Genomic DNA, 21,208 nt, shown 5'->3' with positions numbered 1-21,208 from the left:
CTGAGTTGGGCTTGTGTGCCTTGCAAAGTCTCAGATGGGGAATGGTAGCAGCCATCCCTGCCCTGGGCTGGCCTGGCTGTAACATGGTAGACAGAGGCTGTGTCTTGGTGGAGGTGAACCTCTTGTCTAGCCCTCACACAGGTATCTAGCACATCCCAGTGCCGAGATGATAGTGTTACAGAATCCAAACTCATTCTGTTCGCTGCATGACAGGCCAATAAACTGGGAGATGAGGTGTTGGGGCAAGGAATAACGACTTTATTTGGAAAACCAGAAGACCAAGAAGATGGCAGACTAATGTCCTGGAGAACCATCTTCCCCAAGCCAGAATTCAGGCTTCTTTTATACTAAAAAAAGGGAGAGGGTGTGGTTGGTTGTTGCAAACTTCTTGGTGTTAGAATCCTTTGTTTTTGCAGCTATTCATGTGGGTCAGGTCGTGGTATCCCTGCAAACCTCCAACAAAACAAATGTTATTTTCTATTCTGCAACTTTTTACCTTTATGTAAATGGAAGAGTGTTAATACCCTTAAAGGTCAGAGCCTTGAGAATAGGCTCTCCTGTGCATTTCAGGCTATAGGCAACGTTCTGTTACAAAAGGTGCAGAACCAGCATGACTAAGCACAGGAAACAGAGCACAGGGTTAAAGCCAAAGGAACAGATACCATAAGGAGTCAGATTTGTTCTTCTCTAATATGGTATCACCTTGGAGGTTGCCTGCCTGCTGTGGGTTGGGGTATTGGTACTGTGGGGAAGGGAGAGGTCTGACTTTCCCAGAGCCTGCTTTGGGCTGAGACAGAGCACATCAATTTGGAAGCTGGCAGATAGGGGCACCCCAGCAACTGGTAAGTTGTGCATGCACCCGAAGTCATGGGATGCAGGGCCTCTGGGGTCTTATAAGGGTCTGCAGTCACTTCATGGTATCCCTCTGCTTGGGGGGGACACAATATTAAAGAGTAAATAAAACACACCCTGCCATTTATTAATTGTAACAAGTATGCCATTTTAAGATGTTAACAATAGGGAAACCTGGAGGCGGAATGTATGGGAACTCCTGTATTATCTTTGCAACTTTTCTGTAAATCTAGAACTATTTTAAAATAAAAAGTTTATTTAAAAAATACAACACGACATGACAGGTCGAGAGAGAGGCTCCAGAAGGAAGAAAAACGCTTCGTATTTGACTACCTTTCACAACACTTTTTCCTGCTTTTTGAACAAGGGATCCTGCATTTTGTTTTGCACTGGGCCCTGAAAGTGATGTAGTTGATCCTGACTATAAAACCCATTGTTGAAGATGCAATTCTTCTGTCTCCCTTCCTATGCCTCCCCACCCACAAATACCAGGTTTGGGGTTTACTTCGATTGCCATTCATAACTATACTCTGGTGTATTGATCACCTACGTAGAACTGATCTACCATGCAAGACACTTTATATACTTTATCTCATTTAATCTCTTTATAACTTTATGAGATAAATATTCTTATCCTTATTTTAAGATGTAGGAAATAGAGGTCCAGTAGAGGTAGAAGAGAAAGTCAAAATGCGTGAGTCTCACCTCAGAGCTGGTGCTCTTCCCACAGTGCTGCAGAGGTACCATCAGCCTGGAGACACCCAAGTATACCCAGAAACTGTGGTTTCCATTCCTCTGAGTATTTACTCTCTGCTGGATACCAAGCACCGGATCTGGTGCTAGAGCTATATAATTCTAGTGTGGAGGTCAGTCCTGGTTGCACTGGTCTCTTGCTTTGGCTGTACCTGTGAGTAGCAGGAGTTTGAAGCCCCCATCCTTCCACCACTCCAACATCAGTGCCTCCTACTTTAGTTAATGTAATAAGAAGGCTCTAAAATGGGATGCGTGGATTAAGACATGACCATAAGACATAAGAATCTGGGAAGGAACAAATCCTATTAATTTCAAAATTTAACTTTCTACCTGCAAAATATTGTGCCTGAGCAGAATAAGAGAGGGCAGTGGAGTAAGGTCCTGCCACATCTGTTGGCCAGTCACTGACATCTCACTGTTGTCCCAACTCCAGGGGCACGTGTGTCCTCGTTCTGTGTAATAGACAGTGAGTGAGCTGTGGGGTAGCACTTCACTGGTAGATCTTTGAAGAGTTCTCCTCCTTCAGTGCTTTTGCTGCTATAATTACTGTGTTCCCTTCGTCATCAATCATGAGTGGAAATCAGATCCCTTTTGGCCTCTTCCTGAAGGAGAAATGTGATATATCATTCCACAGCCATTTTGCACATCAATCAATTCAAAATGTGTGAGCAAACTGCTTCCTCCCCACCATCCTGGTGAATATCTGATGTGAGTTACTGGGAACCACCAGTTGTGATGTGGAAGACACCAGGGTAGTGCAGCCCCAGTCATTGGAAGGTGGTTGGACTTTTATGTCAGGTCAGGAAGGAGGACCAGAGGGTTCTGTCACTTCAGGAAAAGCTTCCTTGGAAGAAGGGTTCTTCTGGAAGGAAATAGAGGCAGGGAACGGGTTTTTCAGACACACTAGAAAGGAAGTGAGGAGATTCTTCATGTTGAAGCACGAAGCAGCATGGCCAAATTGAGGAAGAAAGGAGGGAAGGTATGTGCAAGTCTGGCTTGAAATGAGTTTTACTAAAAACACCTCAATTCTCATCTGCACATTTTTGAGGAGTGTGAAAAAAATGGCGGAAGTCACCTCTAGTGGTTTTGTGGCTTTTGAAGTATGACATACAGGATGTTGAATTTTAACCCCTGTTTATCCTGAGGGGTAGGCATCTGCGGGGTGTGGGAAGGGAATAAACAAAACACTTATTCTTTTAAGTGTGCGTCTGTGCCATGTGGTTCCAGTCACTTGGAATCATTCTTCTGTTTATTCCCTTTTCTGCTTCAAGTCTGAGTGCCACACACATAAAATTATTCAGATAATAATAAAAAAGCTATTTGGTCGCCCTAGGATTTCTGTATGAACATATGAAGCATGTATTCTAAATCTGACAGGAATGTGTGTAGTCTTTTCTTTATAACAGAATTTCATGTGAGATTTTTAATTTTATTAGTGCCTATTGTGTGCCTGCATTCCAGCAAGCTGGGTAGAATTCATGGATGTTGTCCCCCTCACAATCAGTTGCATACGCAGGAGGGTCTGACTGATTTTTATAACTGTGGTATTATCAGTTCATCCAGCATTCGTAAAATTAATTTCAGTGTTTACTAACATAGGGTTCTTAAGTCAGTAACCTTAAGTATTAGTTTAGACCCGGCAACTTCAGGGTGGCATGATGGGAACACTTAAAAAGAGCTTCATTACCAGGAAAAATATGATCTTAAAAACAATATTTTTGGAATGGACTACTGAGAAATATTTACAGGGAGTCTAGATTCCCACAGTGAGAAATCAGAGACCCTGGCTTTAATCAAAAACTCTGCAGCGTTCACATCTGGCTCCACCTGAAAGTCCGGTTCAGAATTTCCCTGTGATCCTGGCAGTGGCAGAAGAGAAGTTTTCGCTTTGTTTAGTATAACAAGAACTGCCTGGCTCTCAGGCCAATAAATGTGTTCACGTAGAACTCCAGACAGTCTCTCTGAGCCTGAAGTCTTATCAAGGAGACCTCATTTTGCCTCTACTTAAAAGGGAGACTCCAAAGAGGGGAGGACTAGCCTTCTCCTTTCTCGCTGGTGCGGATCAGTGTTTGCTGAATTAGAAGTTATTCCAACATTGGCACATCACCCCCCACCCAGTGAATGACTGGCGAGACTTCCAACGTAACTGTCAGTTCCCCGCCACAACCCCCGCCTAATTTTCGATTGTACGTTTCATTTAGAAGAAAAGCCAAATGAGAAAACGCTTTCCTCATTTCTCCTCTAGGCTGCAAGCGCTCAGAAATGACATCAAGCACCCTAAAGAGCCCCGAGATGACTAAGGCAGGGACAGCCTGAGAAAACTGACGGCTTCTGCCTTTAGTTTTAGGAATCATGTATGCAGATGAGCTTGTAAGAGCCGGCTCCCCGCCCTCTTCCTCGGAGGAAGTTTTTTGGTAGATCGCGGACACTTCATCCAGCCGGGGGGCGGGGAGGGGGCGGCGTGTGTCTGAAAACTTGGCACCGGCCGTCCCGGGCAGAGCACCACGGTGATTTGTTCTCCTGGTGGAGAGAGCTGGAAGGAAGGAGTCGGCGCGCAAATAATGAAGGAGCACGGGGCCACCTTCAGTAGCTCCGGGATCAGCGGCGGCAGCGGTGACTCGGCTATGGACAGCCTGCAGCCACTCCAGCCTAACTACATGTCTGTGTGTTTGTTTGCAGAAGAATCTTATCAAAAATTAGCGATGGAAACGCTGGAGGAACTGGACTGGTGCTTAGACCAGCTAGAGACCATACAGACCTACCGCTCTGTCAGCGAGATGGCTTCTAACAAGGTAAGAGAGGACCGTTTTATCCATTAAAGTGTGACCCCCGCGGGGAGCTCCCGGCGCCCCTGACCTCTGCCTGCAGCTGGGGTGCACGGGAACGCGACCGCCAGAAGGCTTTGTGGATCTGCCTGCGATGTCTCTGTTCCCAGGGGCCACTCTTTGCCTGTATCTTGATGTTAGAGCAAGAGTTTAAAATCCTCGGTATCCTTTAAGCCCCAGAAACCAGACTTCTTTCTTACTGATGTGGTTCGGAATTTGTTTAAGGTGAGAGATGTTTATAAAGTGTACAAACCACTGCGCAAGTGAAAATGCTTTTTCTGGTAAACAATGGTCAAGAAGATGAAATCTGAGTGAATCCATAGGGGGAAATGCTGCATTGCAATTAGGTGTTATAGATGTGTTTTTGAACAAGAAAATGTGACTTCTGCATATCAGTGGGCAGAATGATTTGCCCTGAAGCTTTATAAATTTTGAAATTCTTCTCAGAAGGACATTCTGGGATTCTCATACATTTCTTTTGTGATGCTGGCATGACCTGAAATTAGAGAAAGTAAAAAAAAATATACTGTGTCTCCAAAAAAGAAACTTTTTAAAGTTTGCTGCTTTGCGAAATGGAATCATTTGAAATGAAGTTCCACCCGCAAGGCAAAGAAATAGTTTTATTTACAATCCCCAGACAAAACTTAGTATTGAAGAACTTTATTTATCATTAGATCATTTGTTTAATTAACACCTGGATTCGGAGTGCTAATTTATGTGGTGAGAGTTGTTACTTTTTGTTTGTTTGTACTTTTCCCTTGGAGAATGTTAATTTTATATATATGTGTGTATATATATGTAATACTTATATATGTGTGTGTATTTTTTTAACTGAAAGCCTTAACACCGCGCCTTCATAAATACACATTTCAGAATCCCCAGTCATCCTAGCCTGAGGTATTATCTTACTGTCTTAAGGTTCAGGGGCTGGGAAGAGGTTTTGCTCCACACCTGCCAACATGCCCTTTCCAGCCCCCATGCGTATCCCTCCTCCCTTTTTCCTGGGATTAGAAGCATCACCTTCCTATGAAGGCTTGCTGGCTCCTGCTCAAAGGATCCCAGCAGAGGAAGCATGTGCCCTGAAGGTTGGGGTGGAGGGTGTGGAGAGTGGACTCTTGTTACTCTTGTTTATTGGTTAATATGAGGGCAAAAAATAAAATAAAATAAGTCCCTCTCTCAAATTTTAGGTCAGATTCAAGTTGGAAAAGAAAAGAGGTTTGAGGTTTTAACTATTTACTGACTTTTCTCTGAACTTCTCAATTGAAGGCTAAATTCTGGGTTTTTCCAGCCTGTTGTAAATCTCAACCGACTGCTTCCCCATGAAGAGGGCTTAACTACGTAATTTCTCCAAACCACACTGGAGTCCATGTGGGAGGATTTTCACACAGGCTTTAGCCTGCTTTGAAGCACTCACAGAGACTCTTCTCTGCATTTGGTGATCACTAATGCAAATGCAAGATGTCATCCAGTATTCAGGGGTAGTTGTTTTATCAGCAAGTTTCACCGTAAAGGATATGCTGAACATTCTTCTGGAGTCAGATAAAGTAGGCAACTAACTCCAGAGGAAGAAAACGATTATTCATTGAGAAACTGCAAATTGCTATTAGTTTTCATTTTGAGCGTCCTGCGCTGTAGACTCTAACCAGGTTTGTGTCTGGAGGGCTGAAATTAGACGACGTCTGTCTTGCAAATGTATTGCAAATAATTTCGTATTCAGTGTAATAGTTGATAAGGCTCTGAGACCAGGCACTGTGTAGGTCCTAGTGAGAACTCCGATCGCTTCAGGCTTCCGCTCCTCCTTTATGGTGTCCTGTGCAGGAAGCAATGAAAGTTGAATAGAGCTAACCCTAAAGAAAGGGCTAAACCTTAATGCTGACACAGTGAGCTTAAGTAGAAGGCACGCCGCTTCACCTATTTCTAGAGCTACAGTGGAAAGGTTGTAGGGCAAAGCAATTATCCAGTGGATGAACAATGTGCAGCTGACAGCTGAAGTCAATTTCAAGTTTTAAAAAGCTCTCTCTCTTTTTACTTAGCTCCCTCTCCGGCACCCCAAAGTCTTAATTATCCAGATAATCATCTCAGGGAAGGCTTAATCCCTGGCACATATAATATAATGAAAATATCTTTATAGCCACCTAAAAGAAATTGATCTATAGCAGTTTTTTGGGGGAGGGGGAACTGAATTATCTGTGGTAAAACTAAAATTCCACATTTCAATGTTAAATATTGTCAAAATTCTTTGAGTGTTCCATCTGAGTTGCTGTTTAAAAATATCATCATCATCATTACTATGTAGTCTCATTTGGTCATCTTTTGCTTACTCTCACGAAGGAGCTGTGGCAAATATCTGAGTCACAGACTTGGAAGTAAGGTGTGGGGGTGTTCTATACGGGGAGTCTGAAAAGCATGGACTTTGGAGTCAAAAGATCATGGTTCAAATCCTCTCTCTATCATTTGCTAGCTACTTGACATTGGCCAACTTACTTAACAGCTCTAAGACTTATTTTCTCATCTGTAAAAACAGGGATAAAAAGGGTTGCTGTGAAGACTGAGATAATGCGTCTAAAGCATTCAGCAAAGGCCCCGATGTGCAGTAAAAGTTCAATAAATGATAGCTTATTAATAGTACCCACTCCAGCTTTGTAAAAAAAGTATGTCTCTAGTTCCAAGCAGCTAAGTGACTGCTGAATTTTGTTTGCAATCTCTGAACTTACGAAAGGCTGGTGATGGGAGAGCCAGTGTTTTGCTTAGGTGTTTTGGGGGTTACAGATGTGCCAGTTTACATGCAGGTGGTCGGGTGTTGACTGTGTCTAGTGGAAGAAAAGCAAGTGGTCTTTTGTATTTGCTTCATCTGGGTAGGGATGTGTGTTGGTTCATTTGTTGTTTTTTTGTTAACCTTTTTGAAGAAAACTGACTCAAAGATTGCAACTGGCTGCTCCAAGTGGGCTTCAGAGCCCAGAGAGTTAGATAAACAGCTGCTTCTGTAACTTAACAGAAACTATAGTCTTCCCCTTGGCCCCAGTTTCCCTCATCCCTTAATGCTGGCCCCAGGCCAAGTGGAATTCCAGAATTACAGAGACAGATGCAGCCAGGTGGGTTAATATGTAGATTATTTTCCCCCAAGAATTACACCAAGGTGGAAGAAATTAAGCAGGACTTTTACGAGGCAATGACATTGTCTTTCAAAATGAAAAGGATGTCAGTGAACCTTCTGTCAGCAGCCCAAGTTTAGCTAGAGGCGTGAGAGCTGTTTTCTGTAACAACAGATTGCCTTCTTAGATTTGTTCATTAATTTTTGTTTCAACTTCTGTCGCCTCCTGAATTAGAAGAATTGTCTTACACTTCAGCGAAATGCCTCAGCGCATGAGTTCCTCAGTGGCAAAAACAGTCAGATGTTTTGAAAACAGGATGCTTTGGCTCCGCATTATAAAAAGAGGAACGGAAAGAGAAACAGTATAGAAAGGAAGAAAGCAAATAGCCTCAGCAGGGTCCCCAGCCCAACAACGGCATAAACACTGACCTATCTTCCTGACCCTGACTGTGGCTCAGTTCCTGACCTCATGTCACCAAAGCCAGCCGACGTCAGTGGAGGAGGAGAGGAGGAATGGCGCAGCTGCTGTGAGGGTGACTAGAATTTCCTGTCTCCTTCCTGACAGACGCAGGCAGAAAAGTACAGAGTTGCAACAACAGTGGCTGAGGAAGGATCGACCCAGATCAATCCCAGAGAGGTGGAGTTGTGACCGATGGGGCAGGGGGAGCTTAGGCAGAGTCTCTTGCCTAAAATTTTCAGGTGAAAAATGTCAAAGGGGTCATTCATACCTGACACATTGAATGTTTTTCAAAAGATGAAATATTTTGAGATCCTCTGATACCCAGGAAGGAACTGTGTTCAAGCAGCTACTCGCTGATCTAACTTCCCCTCAAGAGCCCTCCACTACCCTTTTCTTTCTCAACTAGCTTTGCCCCGGGGCTCTTTGCTGTGTAGTACAAAGGTTTGGGCTTTATCGATGAAAATAGAGGTTCCATTGTTGAAAAGAGCAGCCCTGAATCATATCAGTACTTTCTTTAGAATGAAGCAGCAGGACCTAGGACTACAGTAAATGTTTGCTAAGGAGTCTCGAAGATGGGAATGGGAGATACACAGAGATACGGTCCTTTTTCTCTAAGGGCATCATGAAGTCAGCTGCAGATACCATCACAGGGGAAATGAGTCCTCCTGGCTATGCAGGTTTCTTTTTCCAGTTCTTCAGGTGTGGCTGTATGGGAGTACCAAACGTGAAGCCAACTAATGGCCTGTGCTCTTGGGTGGGAGGGAATGAAGTCATACAGTCATACAGTTCTCCCAGCCTCGAGCCACCTGGGACCCAAGCTGCATGGCACTAGAATGTGATCGGTTGATCGCCCTAAAATTGGGTGAGTCATTTTCTATCTAACTGTCTAATCAATAAGGATGGGAATTGTTGGATCCAGCAGAAAGGAAACAGATCTTATTGGTTAACAGGTTCATCTTAGAACTCTGTTGGGAAGATGGGAGGCAGCTAACCAATTATTGGAAGGAATTAATTCCACATTTGCCCCAAATTAAATGGCATGATTAGAGCAGTGCCTCCCTTAGGGCAAGAGAGCTTCTTTTCCTGGGCCCTGTGCTTACAGAGTCTTTGCCCAGTCTTTGTCTCTGCATTTTGCTCCAGGAGGCAAGGCAAGGAGTCTGCTGGCTGAAAGGAACATCTGTGCTCCCCTTTCCAGACCATACTGTATCCACTGGATCCCCACGTTCTCTGCCCACATGGCTTTGAACTCACTTCCAGGGACTGTACGGGCCTGTTTCCCAGATGTGCTGGGAGCACAGCCTTAGGCCCAAAGGGTAGCCAAAAGGCAGCAGTCTGGCTTGAGAGAGTCGTTTGTGGGGAGCTTGGACATGCAGGCTGTGGCAGAGGGTGTCCACACAAGGTCCCTGGTGATGCTAGGACTGGGGAAAGAATGGGACAGGGCGTGGTCCAAGAGCTGGCACCCCCTGCACTACCATATCCACGAAGTTCAAGGTTTCTACATTCAACCTGGCCTTCCAAGCTACGAGGAAGGGGATGTCTGTCACAGGAGTACTGGGGGTAGCTCAGTTTCTATCCTTCCGTACTCTGGTATGTGGCCCCACAAATGTTAGAGGAGACCTCAGATTAGAGGGCAGAATAGAATAAAAGTCAGTTCTGACAGCCAAGTGGGGGACGCGTACATGTTTTTGATCCAACTTTTCTCTCTTGAGAAAAGAATTTCTCAAGAATTGTATATAGAATATACAACTGAAGGCAGAATATATATCGAATATAGAATTGAAGGCAGCCAAGTGAAAAGAGCCTGGGGGTAAGCCACGGGTTTGAGTGCTAGCTCTACTACTGTTTAGGTGAATGTCTTGTTAAACAATTAAATCCTTTTGAATCTCTATTTTTTCTTTTTTTCTGTTGGAGTATAGGTGATTGACAATGTTTCAGGTGTACAGCAAAGTAATTCAGTTGTATATATATTTGTATGTATATAAATATGTTCTTCTTCAGATTCTTTTCCATTGTATGCTATTACGAGAATCTTTATCTTTTCTTAACTACAAAACCATATTGTTGGGGAAGACTGTCTCCATGGCCTACTTCAGCTCTTGCATTTGTCGACAGAACAATCATAGTAAACAGTCATCTATTTTTACAGGTGTATACTTTGTGGGCAGACACTGTGCTTAACGCCTTACCTACATTCTGTCGTTAATACTCACGGCAGGCGTTTGAGAGTAGGTACTGCTATGATCCCCGTTTTACAGATGACTAAAGTGAGGCTTAAAAAGTTGAAATAAATGGCCTAAGGTAAAGATGAAAACTGGGCTTCATACCCAGGGCCATCTGACTCACCATCAGTGATCCCAGTGGGACGGATAAATACAGAAATACAGAGATACTTAATTACTCTTAGAAGGGAATTTTGTTGTGGTTTCTGGGAGATCTTATTCTTTCTTCTACCTCTGGCCATCACTGATGGTTAGGTCTGGTTCAAAATCCTAATCTGCAGTTACCATATTCCGGGCCTCTAGACTGGCCATTATTAACCTCCAGCTCATCTTCTTAGCTGGGAAGCAGTGTCTATTGACATAGAAGAGGGAGAAGGATTTTAACCATAGTTACAGGAAATGGTTATAAAGCACCATAAAATGGTAAATAATGATATTAAACTAATCCACTGCTTATTGTGGCTCAGTTTGCTAAATTCAAGATCTGTTCATTTCCCCAAATTCTCTAACATGGCCTAAGGTAAGACAGTAAAGTTTTGTTTAAAGGACTTTACCCCTTAGTTCCCTTTTTACCCACCTCCCAAAGTTAAAAAAAAAAATGGGGAGAGGCTATTACTATTATTTAAAAATTTTTATTATTCAAATAATTGGGGTAATTTCATCATTACTATGCCCTTTCCAGTGCATGCAATATGACCATAAAACAGAGGACCAGTGCTTCAGTAGCAATTATTAGTACAGGAAAACTTCCTAGAAGGAACTTGCAGACTGTCTTCCTTGGATTTGTCTTCATACAGAGATGAAATAGAAAATTGAGCTGTTTATTCTTCATCCAGCATTATTTCAGTCACTCTTCCTATGACAAAACAGAGTTGTATTACTGAGGGTGTAATTCAGTGTTCCAAGTTCTAGTCTTAGCAAAACTTAAATCAAAGACTTTGAAAGTTGTTTAGTGCTTTGTGCTAAATTTGATTTGTAATCTGTTTTGCTTAATTTAAATATTTCTGCATCCATATTTATATAGAACCATTTCCTACACTAAATTCTAAGCTGTTTAGGCCAATCTTTCTACATAACTCACTTGAAAGCCCCTAAGTGAACAAATCTCTAAAAAGCAAGGATGAAGTGAAGGAACTTTACCTTTGATTGGTGCATCTCTGGCTAGCTGATAGATTATATTCTCAAAATAGAATAAATGAATCATTTTAAGGAGAGCTTTTCTCTCCACATCAAAAAAAAAATCAGATAATTATGTTTAGAATGTCAAGTCTGAGTCTAGTTCACTAGCTTTGAAAAATAGAATTAAACTATGTAAAGGGAATAAATGTTTGTTTTACATCTTTCTATACTTCTTTCTTCTCTTTTTTTTTTTTCTTTAGAGTATGTCCCTGTCTAGAAAGCTCCCCAAATCTGTGCCATTGTTATCGATGAAAGAAAAGGCCGAGGGTGGGGCTTGCTCTTGCGTTATTCTTACAAAACATTTCACTTCTGGGTACAAATGTGCTCAGCAAGTGGAGATGGCTCAGCTCTCTGGAAGCCAGGACTTAACCAAACCAGAAGATGCCAGGGCAAACTTGTGCCGCAGTCAATAGATTTCACACCCCGGAAGGCTCTGGGCCAGTTGTGGATGTGCCTCCCTGCACATCCCTCCGCCGGGGCCACCGTCCATCTTGCCCACTTGTACGTGATGTTTCCCTCAACTGGTGCCAAACTGTTTAGTCTCTTGGATATTTTACTGTAACTTCCTTTGTTTGATTTACTTTAAAGTAGCCAAGTGTTTCCACAAAGAAAGGACTGTTAAGTTATTTAGAAATGAAGAAGACAGTAAAACTCCTTTTTCTTTTGTTTCCCTTGTGGGAAGTGACTGATAATCTTTTTCTCTTTAAAAAGTGCCTGATCATTTTTTTCTTTTTCTGGAATAGAGTTTAAAAGCTATAAAGCGTGCAGTTCTGCTCATGAGTCACATGTCTCTTCCTGCTCATTACTTGCAATTTTAAAATGTACCACTTTTGAAAATTAAAGACCTTCAGAGATTAAAGTTGAGTGAACTCCTTGAAAATTAAGATTCATTTTCATGGCTCAATATCATTTCTCTTTATCATCCCTCTTTTTTTCACTATTCGAAATATGGTTATCTTAAAAATGATCATTAAAAACTTTAAATGGCCAAGTTCTCTTCACACTTTGCTAACAGCATAGTGTCTAATGCTGTAATCTTCAATTATAAAAATGAAATTTGAGTACGGATACCGGGAGGTAAACCAATTTTTAAAATTTAGATTTAGGACAAGAGGTTTTGGAATTTGTTATCTGAAAAGATAAATTTTAAATAGTTATTTTGGAAAGAAAACAATGAGAAGAGAAATTATCATTAAATAAAAATCTCTTTCCAAGTCAACCACGTAGGCTGTGTGATAATCAGACAGGGCAAAGTGGAGTCTTAATTTAGCAACTATTTAATGTCTTTGGTCAGTATGGATGCTGAAAGTTGATAAAACAAACCCAAAAAGATCTAAATATATTCCCTCTAGGTATAGATGTACATGGTTGCATTGGACAGAATTCTAGAACTTTAAACCCAAAAGGGAGCCGAAGGTATTATCTATTTGAAAACTTCATTTTATAGATGAGAATTATAAAAGCTGAGGATTCAATATCTAAATATTCCAAAGATCTTTGTGAAATATAAAACCCAGTCTAGATGAAAAGTAATTTTATTATGACATGACTTCTCCAGAGTCATATGGTTAATTCATGGAAGACTAAGTTACTAAAATCCAGTTTGCTCTTCATCTTCAGCGAAAGCTGATTCAGCTTAAAGACACGGGACATTCTCTCTTTAGTCTGCATTGTTTTTTTTTTTTTAAGTTATGTCTTTTTTATTGAAGTATAGTCAGTTTACAATGTTGTGTCCATTTCTGATGTACAGCATAATATTGTATTCATACATGTACATACATATATTCCTTTTCCTATTCTTTGTCATTATATGTTACTACAAGACATTGAATATAGTTCCCTGTGCTACACAGTAGAAACTCATTGTTTATCTATTTTACATGTAGTAGTTACTATCTGCAAATCCCATACTCCCGGTGGTTTTTTTAACCTTCTCTTTGTTCTTCTCATTACCTTTTTTGAGTAAAAGCTATCCATGTCTTAATCATTTCAAGTATAGAGAACTAATTGAGTATTCCTGAAAATTCTGTGATCAAAATCTAGGGGAAAATAGTTGGAGTGAATTACTTTACATGCCCGTGGCATGGGTTGCTTTGTTTTTCTTCTCTTTGCTTTTTGCTCTTTCAATTTCTGAGTTTACATGTATATGTAATTAAATATACATGTACAGACACATATTATCAGAAAAAAAATCTCATTTTACAAAGGAACCCAGATTAACGTTTTCATTCTTAAGGAACTGAAATGAGACCCTATAGATAATTTATTTCCAACTTTTCCAGTCAACATCATATCCTCTTTCTTCGGTCTTTTCTTAGGTTAGAGTCCCACCAATGGAATTAATAGATTAAAGGGCAGCGTTTTTAAGGCTTTCGATACTTACTTGCTCTCTCCTTGATCCCAATGCCAAAGTTTAGGTAGTAAAAACCCTGTGATTAGTATAGCTGCCCTCAACTTCTATTTCTTCTTTTCCTCTCTCTGAAACTGAAGATGGTAAATTGGAGAGTTTTATCAGCTGATGAAAAAAAGTCATTTTTTCAATCTCTCTGCTACTTAGCAGAGCCATTAGCTTAGGGAGTTGAACAGAAGACAGTGATCTCAGGTTGACCCTATCTCTGCATCCCAGCATGTTTCTGTCCAGTGGCCCAGATTATACAAGGCTCTCACAACTCAAATATGATTGTTTGGTTCTTGAGCTGTGTCACCAACATCTTGGTGCAGTTGGGTTCAACAATGTTGGCAGCTACATATTTAGAAACAAAATCGACATAATTAATTAATGCCTTATAAACATTTTAAATCAAATAAACCTCATTTATAGCAAATAGAGACACATTTTGGTGTGTTTAGGTAGCTTTAGATGAGTTTTAGTGTTTGTAGATGTCAGAGTTAAGCAGATGCTGCAAATATTTTGCTGTAAAACACTGATGAATTTTGAACTATTAATTTAATTACTTAAAATGAAAAGATGCAGGAAAGAATAAAGGGGAAATGATTTGGGGAGAATTGATCATCTTGTTTATAGCAGGCCCCCCTTATCTACAGTTTCATTTTCCACCGTTTCAGTAATCCGTGGTCAACTGCAGTTCAAAAATATTAAATGGAAAATTCCAGAAATAAACAATTTATAAGTTTTAAATTGCATGCTGTTCTGGGTAGTGTGATGAAACCACACACCCTCCTGCTTCACCTGGCAGGGAGGCACGTGATTGACTCCTTTGTCCAGCGTGTCCCACCCATTACTCATTTAGTAGCCAGTTCGTTTATCAGATCGGCTGTCCTGGCATTGCAGTGCTTGTGTTCAAATGACCCTTATTTCACGTAATAATGGCCCCAAAGCACAAGTGTTGTTGGCAGTTCGGGATATGCCAAAGCAAAGTCGTAAAGTGCTTCCTTGAGGTGAGAAGGTGAAAGTTCTCGACTTAATAAGAAAAGAAAAACATTGTATGCTGAGGTCGCTAAGATCTATGCTAAGAACAAATTTTCTATCCATGAAATAGTGAAATAGAAAACACAAATTTGTGCCAGTTTTGCTGTCACATGTCAAGTTGCAAAAGTTATGGCCACAGTGTGTGATACGTGCTTAATTGAGGTGAAAAAGGCATTAAATTTGTACAAGATATTTTGAGAGGCGAGACCGCATTCACATAACTTTTATTACAGTATGTTGTTATTATCGATCTATTTTATTATTAGTTATTTTTGTTAATTTCTTACTGTGCCTAATTTGTAAATTAAAGAAGTTTATCTGAGGTATGAATGTATAGCAAAAAACATAGTATATACAGAGTTTGGTACTGTCTTGGGTTCCAGTATCCACTGAGGGTCTTGAAACATATCCTCAGTCAGTAACTACTGGATAATGTATATTAAGGGAAATTATTCCATAACTAAATAGACTTGATAGTCTAAATGTACCTCTTTTGGTATTTACCCATTTCTAATCATTATTTATTTTATTAAGTAGGACAAAGTGAGAGAAAATTTCTTAGCATATATTCTAAGAAATGAGAAGAAAATTTCTAACTCTTGGGTGGATAAGAAAGCTAAGTTTGGGGGCCACTGTAATAAGATATAGAAGACTTGAATTTAAAAGCTAAAATATATAAAAGGAGATTCCACTGGGGGTGGTGGGGAGAGATTATTTAATAGCCAGGATAATCATTTAAGTATAAGAAAAGAACACAGTTAAAAGAAATAGACTAAAATTTTAGTGGTTCCTGTTGACTGCCCAAAGCGGACTTCCAACTTCCTCTCCACCCTTGATGTCAGAAGATCTATTGAAAACACAGCTGAAGACTAGAAGGAAGAGTTTTATGATAATTTGAGAATGAAGTAATGTAGGTTTTATGCCTCTCTTGGTATTTTATTGCCTAGAGAACTTCCCTTTGGCTCAAGTACATCATCAGATCCTACACTCTGAACATACCCCTGGTGTGCTGGACTTCTCAATTTTCTTCTTTTGAAACCTTGCCTTGGTTACTCTGACTTGGGTCTGATTTTCATAGACGACTATTTTAGTTCTCTTATTGGTTAATATCACAGCTAACATTTTCGTTATCTGGGGCTTTATTTGTATCTGCTCCAGACTGCAAGCTCCTGAGTCCTGAAATTCTGTTTTGAAGTATTGAGACTCCATGCTTGTTTACAGTAGTGGGGCTAAATATTGTCAAGGAGACGTAGCTCTATTTCTGTTTATCAGGAGGGAAGTAAAAGGCAAATGAAGGCTTTTGTCAGTTGGTGATAGTTGATTCGGGGTTTATTTTATTTGGAAAAGCTTCGTGCAGTTTTACTTAGGAAATCTATTGACATGGGGAGTTTTGATAGCTTATCCTGGTTTTCAGCAATGCTAGGACAGGTAATGACCTCATCGGTGGGCACAGCATGATATTAAAGATGGAAACTTTTTTACATTTTCAAAAACTTTAAATTCATGGAACATGCTTAGACTCTCTAGTAGCAACGTGCATTTCCAGTATCCTTCTGCACACCTATTTGATTGTGAAAAGCTAGGGACCTTCTGACAGGTGACTAATGAAATGGACTCCAACTCCTGCTCCAGGTAGCCTAGGAGGGTCGGTTTAACCAGCCAAATGCTACCCATCCACCAAGATGAAAGGGCACAGTGCCATCCCTGCCTCAGCCCCTGTCCATTGTGATTGATCCTGCTGCCTCCATTCTGTATTTGAGGCAGAATGATTAAGCGAGATCCACGTTTATTGATGCAATAAACATGATGGTGTGTTTTTCTTGGCTAGGTCCAGTACATTATTTGTCTTCTTAACAGGATGAGCTGACACTGAATTTTTCCCTGCTGCATTGTAACACACTCAGGGTCTAATTGCACAACATTTATTTGCATCTATCTTACCAATTGCACTGGACCTTCCCGGATGATACCTCAAGATTTACTGGTATTATTTCTGAAGTATTTTTAAATCAGTACAAGTTAATTTCAGAGAACTCATTTTATTTTGCTCACATTACTTAAAAATACTCTCTTTTTTTCACTAATATTCTTCTTTTGTGTGTTGAAGGTATAAAGGTAAGGTCACTGTTGAATGCTGTGTTGTATGTCTGGCATAGTAAAATTTTCAAACTGAGGAAGATCATAAATTGCTTTTCAAGAAAGACTCTTCGGGGCCCTGAATAAATCCTACAATAGGAGAACCTTGCCAAAAGTAAACAGATAAAAACATAAACCCCCAGGCAAGGATGGATTCTCTCTTTTTGTTTTAAGTAAGATAAATATACTGGGTTAAGATGGGTGAAAAATGAGCTTTTTTCCATAAAGGTAATAAAGGAGGAGGAGCTAGTCTTAAGGAATCATTCAGGAGAGGGTTTTCTTTTTTGAACACTGCTTTTCAAATCTAGCTACATGATCCAGGGCTGCATTTTCCCAAGAACTCTGGTTCTGCCTGAGGGAACATTAATTATGGGGCAGTGTAGAGATTTTTAAGGCCCATTTCTTCACTTACAGTTTATTTGCTCTCAAAGCTCCCAGCGGTACCAGGATGGAGCATTACATAAAGGGCCACTCTCTTTAAGTGTATAGCTGTGTGTTATTTTTGTGTTGCCAGATCCAAGGAAGCATGGTAAGGAAACATACCTGAAGAGCCCTTTTCTGCTTACACAGCACTCTCAGCTATGTTATCTCGTCCGATGCTCACCAAGAGGAATGTATTATTTTATCTCCATTTTCAATGTGAAACCTCGATGCACGAGAAATAGCTGATTTGTCCAAGCCCTTCGGCCACTAAATAGTGATGCTTAGGAGCAAATCCGTTCTGTTTGCTTCAAAGTCAAATGATTTAAAAATAAAAATGAAAGGGAAACCCATAGGGTAATTTATTATATTCTTATATGATTTGCTAACAGAACATATAATCATAGAACTTTAAAGCCAGAGCTCAACCAAACCTCCTTGCTGTTTTTCAGATCTCAGCTTAGATGTTGTCTCCTTGGAGGGAACTTCTCTAATTATCCTAACTCAGTAGCTTATTTGTTTTACAATTTACTGTCATAATTTACGACTTGTGTGTGTGTGTGTGTGTGTGTGTGTGTGTGTGTGTAGAACTTGGTTTTCACTCATCTCCTCCCTTAGACTCTAAGGTTATTGGTGACATGAATTGTGTCTACCTTGTTCATTATTGCAGTTCCAGCATTTAGAATAGCTCGAGGCACATGGGAGGCATTCAAATAAATATTCATTAGATCAATTACTTGAAGGCTCAGAAAGTTAATCTAATTTGTTGAAAGCCAACTGTTTTGTCAGTGGCAAACCTGTTAGGACCCAGGAATCCCGTTTGCTGTTGCACTGTACCGTGCTGCCGGGAGGTGCTTCCCATGACTAATTCTAGTTTTCCTCATTGTTAGCTTGAATGAGAAATCCCCATCTGGTTCACAGTGACTCTTCATATACTTTCAGAAGCAGCAAAATCTTACTCCCAAGTCTTCTCCCAAGTTCAATCAGATAACAGAGAACAAAGTCTTGGGGACAAATGCTCTTTCCTTGTGAGCAGAAATATGAAGCACATTTATATTGTTTGGATTGACATTGGGATATTCGGCTTACCTTTTTCTTGGAAAGTCAGCATCTTGCGGACAAAAATCTAAGCTCTCAAGAGACTGATCATAGCTACTGCACACTCAGCTGGGAGCATAGTTACGAACACACATTGTATCTAAAACTCAGCCATGTTCCATCTCTATTGTGTCTGGAGCATAGCAGCTTAGTCATTATGCCCTTGTTTGGTTGTATTTTTTTTGTTCCTGACATATTGCTGGTATTTCTCTCATCCCTCCACCAGCCACGTATTCAATTAATTCAGACGTGCTGCTGGATTGACCTGAACTGAGGAGCTCTGTGCAACTGTGTACTCAGTGCAGTTATCCCTGTATCAGGCATTCTGTGGCCATTCATGGCTTCTGGCTAATACATGAAGAATCTAAAATCTCTTAATCTAAGGCAATGAGCTAAGTCACGAAAGGATAGATTTGAAACAGCTGGACATCTCCAAATCAACTTTTTAAAGGTATGACTTTAACACAAGGTCATTTTGAGTTATGGATTCATCTGACAGGCTTCATCTATCTTTCTGGCAATTCTGGTTTATGCTCCTTAGACTGGTGAATAATCTAAATGTCAACCAGCGAGCCAGAACTTCTATGAGTAACTCATGTGTCATGTAATCTATATGACATGGCACTGCATCACGCCTGCAGCAGCATATCATGGGAATTCTGTAGTTAATTATACAAGCTACTGTCAACAATGAAAAGAAGGGTTTAGGTGCTGAAGAGTCAACCGAAACCTCCACCCAAATGCAAAACAAGCAAAAAAGTTACCATGAGCCCTGATTCATTTAAAATTCAGAGACAAAACTGTTTTAACTACAAATCCTCCTTGCCAGCCACTGTACATATATTGTTTCTCACCTTCCTATTTTAAAATGGAAGAACTTAGTTTCCAAGATACTCAACAACTTGCCAAGTTTCTCAGTCTAAGTTACAACATGGGATTTTATTTCCAGACTCAGTTGGATTCTCAGCTGATCCTATGTCATGCTATTATGACGAGGGGTCTGCTGTTAGAGTCTTCGTTATGCTGCCAGACTCCCCTGGTATGGCCAACCTGTAATCAGAACCCCCTCTATTTCATGTGTGACCTATGCATCCAACTCTGAAACAACTTTTACAAGCCTTTCTTGAACCCAACAAATATATACATCTTGGGGTGCATTGTTGTGCAAAGCATCTATCCATCTCTTCGAAATTATGGTAGCTAATAATAGAAAAAAATGCAAAACAAGTATAACTATCTTTTTCAGGATAAAATAACAAAAGATTACTGTATTCATCCTTTATGGTTTAAAAATATGTCCAAACCTCTAACCTGTGGCTGATTCTTCTCATTTTGGAAGTACATAATCTAGCATGGAGATTACCAAAATACCAAGACAGATACTATATATATTCATTCAGGGAAGAAAATGATATTTCTATATAGCCCAGGATTTTTCATTTGTTTATTTATTTGATAGTCCCTAGAATTGATCTTGAAAATTTCCAGACCAGGGGTCTGTCCCAGCCCTGGGACCCTGCTAATCCTGTGGCAGTGATTCCCACGGCAGGTTCTGAAGCATCCCATTGTCCTTTCTTTCAAGGGGTCTGTGAATGTTGCTAGCTGAAATCAATATAGTTAATATTAAACACAATATATGCCACATGTTGTGTTTTATGGGGTATTATAGTAACCTCAAAAATAAATTATGGTAGATTTTTATGGCTGCAAAAATATTGCAGATTTTAATAAGGCAATATTTAGTGCAGGACTTTTAACAACCCAGGAGCTGTTATAGGATAAAAGTGAAAATCAGTTCTTAAAGAAAATTATGACCAATACTTACGGGATTATGAAAAGAAAGTAGAATGTTTGTGGGGTGATTCCCCTGTTCTGCAGCATGGTTCTTAAGTTAAATAGGAAGGCCTTGAAGCATAGGTCTTATTTTTGACTAGCCGGGAGAGGGCACTAGACTAGGTGGTTCATAGGTCTGATCTATCTAATTTAAAAAATATAACAAGTTGTAGAACCTCTGGCGAGAAACAGTTCAAAAGAAAGTTGTCATGGAATCACATTACCGTCCCATGGCCTTAGAACTGGCTTTAGAAACTTGAGGTTAAATATTAGCCAGGACGTACGAAAAAGTTGTAGAAGGCTTATGTGGAAAAACAAAAGAGTAAGTAAATAGTGTACCTTGAGTCCTCAATTTTTCTCAGTTGCTACAATGATTTTTGTCCTCTTAGAAAAAAAGCCTCTGCTATTTTAATTATCAGGCCAGCACCCTAAATCTGCCAAAATACCTTTTTTTTTTAACTATCACTGTTCACAACCAGATTAAAAGAGAAAGGTCAAGTACATAAAGTGAAATTGTGAAGTACATAAAATGGAGCAGTTGCAGATCTTACCATGTTTCTCACCAGAAGGAAAGACTTCGGTCAAAAAGAACAGGTTTGAATATTTTAAATTATCTAAAAATATGCAATACCTCGAAACCTGACACGTGTTGAGTGTATGACTTTGATATCTAATCTCTTTAAGGGATATTTGAGAGATGGAATATGTAGGATATGTTTGTAATAAAAAGAAACATTTGTTGGTTATCTGAAATTTAAATTCAACTGGTGTCCCAAATTTTTATTTACTACATCTAGCAACTCTACGTATATGAAAACATATATGTTCACACATGGTATTTATAAACCATGGTTTATATATGTATATACGTATGTATATATAGTTAAAGATGTATAGTGAATTTAGGAATTT

At 40.0% G+C, this 21,208-nt stretch overlaps 1 protein-coding gene across 5 annotated transcripts in view; it reads left to right on the top strand.

Annotated features, from left to right (window-relative positions):
• PDE4B (phosphodiesterase 4B) overlaps positions 1 to 21,208 on the top strand; it is a 461,796-nt gene that overhangs the window by 415,662 nt on the left and 24,926 nt on the right. For 3 of the 5 annotated variants that reach the window (XM_072974267.1, XM_072974268.1, XM_072974269.1), the window contains one exon: positions 4,285 to 4,397. In XM_072974267.1, the coding sequence (XP_072830368.1) occupies positions 4,285 to 4,397 (113 nt within the window). Of the gene's footprint in view, positions 1 to 3,773; positions 3,792 to 3,827; positions 4,020 to 4,284; positions 4,398 to 21,208 lie in introns of those variants that run through there. The other 2 variants (XM_072974271.1, XM_072974270.1) reach the window with 2 other exon arrangements.

The sequence above is a fragment of the Vicugna pacos genome, chromosome 13, assembly GCF_048564905.1.
Source record: "Vicugna pacos chromosome 13, VicPac4, whole genome shotgun sequence".
NCBI lineage: Eukaryota > Metazoa > Chordata > Mammalia > Artiodactyla > Camelidae > Vicugna > Vicugna pacos.
This window is presented reverse-complemented; position numbering and strand designations above follow the sequence as displayed.